General features: G+C 65.6%; 1 protein-coding gene across 1 annotated transcript; it reads right to left on the bottom strand.

The window, feature by feature from the left end:
- Nucleotides 1-163: 163 nt before the first annotated feature.
- On the bottom strand, nucleotides 164-1,664 carry MAPK7 (mitogen-activated protein kinase 7). Its single transcript, XM_010575619.1, has one exon. It carries the CDS (start codon nucleotides 1,649-1,651, stop codon nucleotides 164-166), a length of 1,488 nt encoding a protein of 495 aa, XP_010573921.1. The 5' UTR covers nucleotides 1,652-1,664.
- Nucleotides 1,665-1,929: the final 265 nt, after the last annotated feature.

Here is a 1,929-nt window from a genome sequence, read left to right as displayed (position 1 = left end):
GGGGATGGAACCACCAACCCAACCCAACCCAACCACAACCCAACCCAACCCAACTCTGTGGAGCCAGGAGCCTGGGGATGGAACCGCCGACCCAACCACGACCACAACCAATCCTTGGGACCCAGAAATCCGGGGATGGAGCCCCAACCCCGCCCGTAACACTTCAGGGCACCCAAGTATCTGGGTGCCCCTCACCTTTGCTCTTGTTCCTCATGGCCGACTTGAGCAGAGCGGCCTTGAGGGCAGCCTTGGTGTCGTCGGAGATGGCGCCGTCCCGCTTGGGCGCCACAGGGGCCCCCGGCTCCGCCTTCACCCGGGGAGAGTCCATTGGGCAGTCAGGAGCAGGGGCGGGGCCGGGGCTTGGCATGTCCACGTCGGCGCAGGGCCAGGGTGGGCCAACGCTGGTCACCGCGGCGTTGGGCACGTTGACGGCGCTGACGTTGGCCATGGTGGCGTTGACGTTGGCCATGGTGGCGTTGGCCATGTTGACGTTGCTGTTGGTCATGGTGGCGCTGATGTTGGCCATGGCAGCGTTGGCCATGTTAACGCCGGCCATATTGACGTTTGCCAGGGTAGCATTGGCCATGTTGACACCGGCATTGGGCACGTTGACACTGGAGTTGCCCATGGTGACGTCGCCCATGGCGACGTTGGCCATGGTGACGTCGCCCATGGCGACGTTGGCCATGTTGATGCTGGCGTTGGCCACGTTGACGTTAGCCGCGCTGACGCTAGTCGTGTTGACGCCAACGTTAGCCGCATTGATGTCGCCCACGGGGACGCTAACGTTGGTCACGGCACCGTTGGCTGCGTTGACGCCAACGCCAGCCCCGCTGGCCGCGCTTTCGGTGCCGCCGGCCGGAGCGAAGGCAATTTGCCGCCGGATACCGTCACGGCGGGCGTGGAAGTCGGCGATCTCGGCCACGATGGCTGCTTTGATCTCCTCTTTGGTGAGCGCCCGGCGGTCGAAGGCAAAATCAAAGGCGGGGACGCACTCGGGCTCATCCTCGGGGTCGTGGTACTTGGCCAAAAACGGGTGCCGCAGCGCCTCAGCCACCCCCACCCGCTCCCGCGGGTCAAAGCGCAGCATCCGACCCAAGAGCGCCAACGCCGCCGGCTCGGCGTCGCCGAAGAGGCTTTCCCAAGGCACCGCCGGCCGCGGCGGCAGGCTCTGCACGTAAGCCCGCACCCGTTCGGCACCGATGGCGGCCATGACGGTCGCCGGTGGCGTTCCCAGCACCGCCATGATGAGCTGCAGCTGGTGGACGTAGTTCCTGCCGGGGAAGAGCTGCCGGCGACCCAACATCTCGGCAAAAATGCACCCAACCGACCACATGTCGATGGCACGGGTGTAGCGGTGAAGCGAGAGCAGCAGCTCTGGCGCCCGGTACCAGCGGGTGGCCACGTACTCGGTGAGAAAGGCTTTGGCGTGCCGCGGGTCGGCCCCCAGGCCCCGGGCCATGCCGAAATCGCCGATCTTCAGCTCGCAGTTCTCGTTCACCAGCAGGTTGCTCGGCTTCAGATCACGGTGGAGGACGTTGGCCGAGTGGATGTACTTGAGGCCCCGCAGGAGCTGGTAGAGGAAGTAGCGGACGTGCTCCAGCGTCAGCGGCTGCGCCGAGTGGATGATCTGGTGGAGGTCGCTCTCCATCAGGTCCAGCACCACGTAACTGCAGGCGGGAAGGAGGACCAAAGCGTCCGGGAAGGGCTGGAGATGGCCCCGTGGGCACCACCACCCCTTCCATGAGCCCAGGTGGCCAGGTGGGCTCCAGCCCATGTCTTCTCCCGCCCCACCAGAGAACCCAGGAGGGGCTGGGAATGTCCCTACGGGGGCCACCATCACCCAACGTCCCCAACCGGCCAAGCGGGCTCCATCCTACGTCTTCTCCCACCCCACCAGAGAACCCAGGAGGGGCTGGGAATGTCCCT

Source organism: Haliaeetus leucocephalus, unplaced genomic scaffold (genome assembly GCF_000737465.1).
Source record: "Haliaeetus leucocephalus isolate CR32 unplaced genomic scaffold, Haliaeetus_leucocephalus-4.0 Scaffold487, whole genome shotgun sequence".
NCBI lineage: Eukaryota > Metazoa > Chordata > Aves > Accipitriformes > Accipitridae > Haliaeetus > Haliaeetus leucocephalus.
Note: the sequence above shows the minus strand (reverse complement) of the source record. Positions and strands in the feature narration are given on the sequence as shown.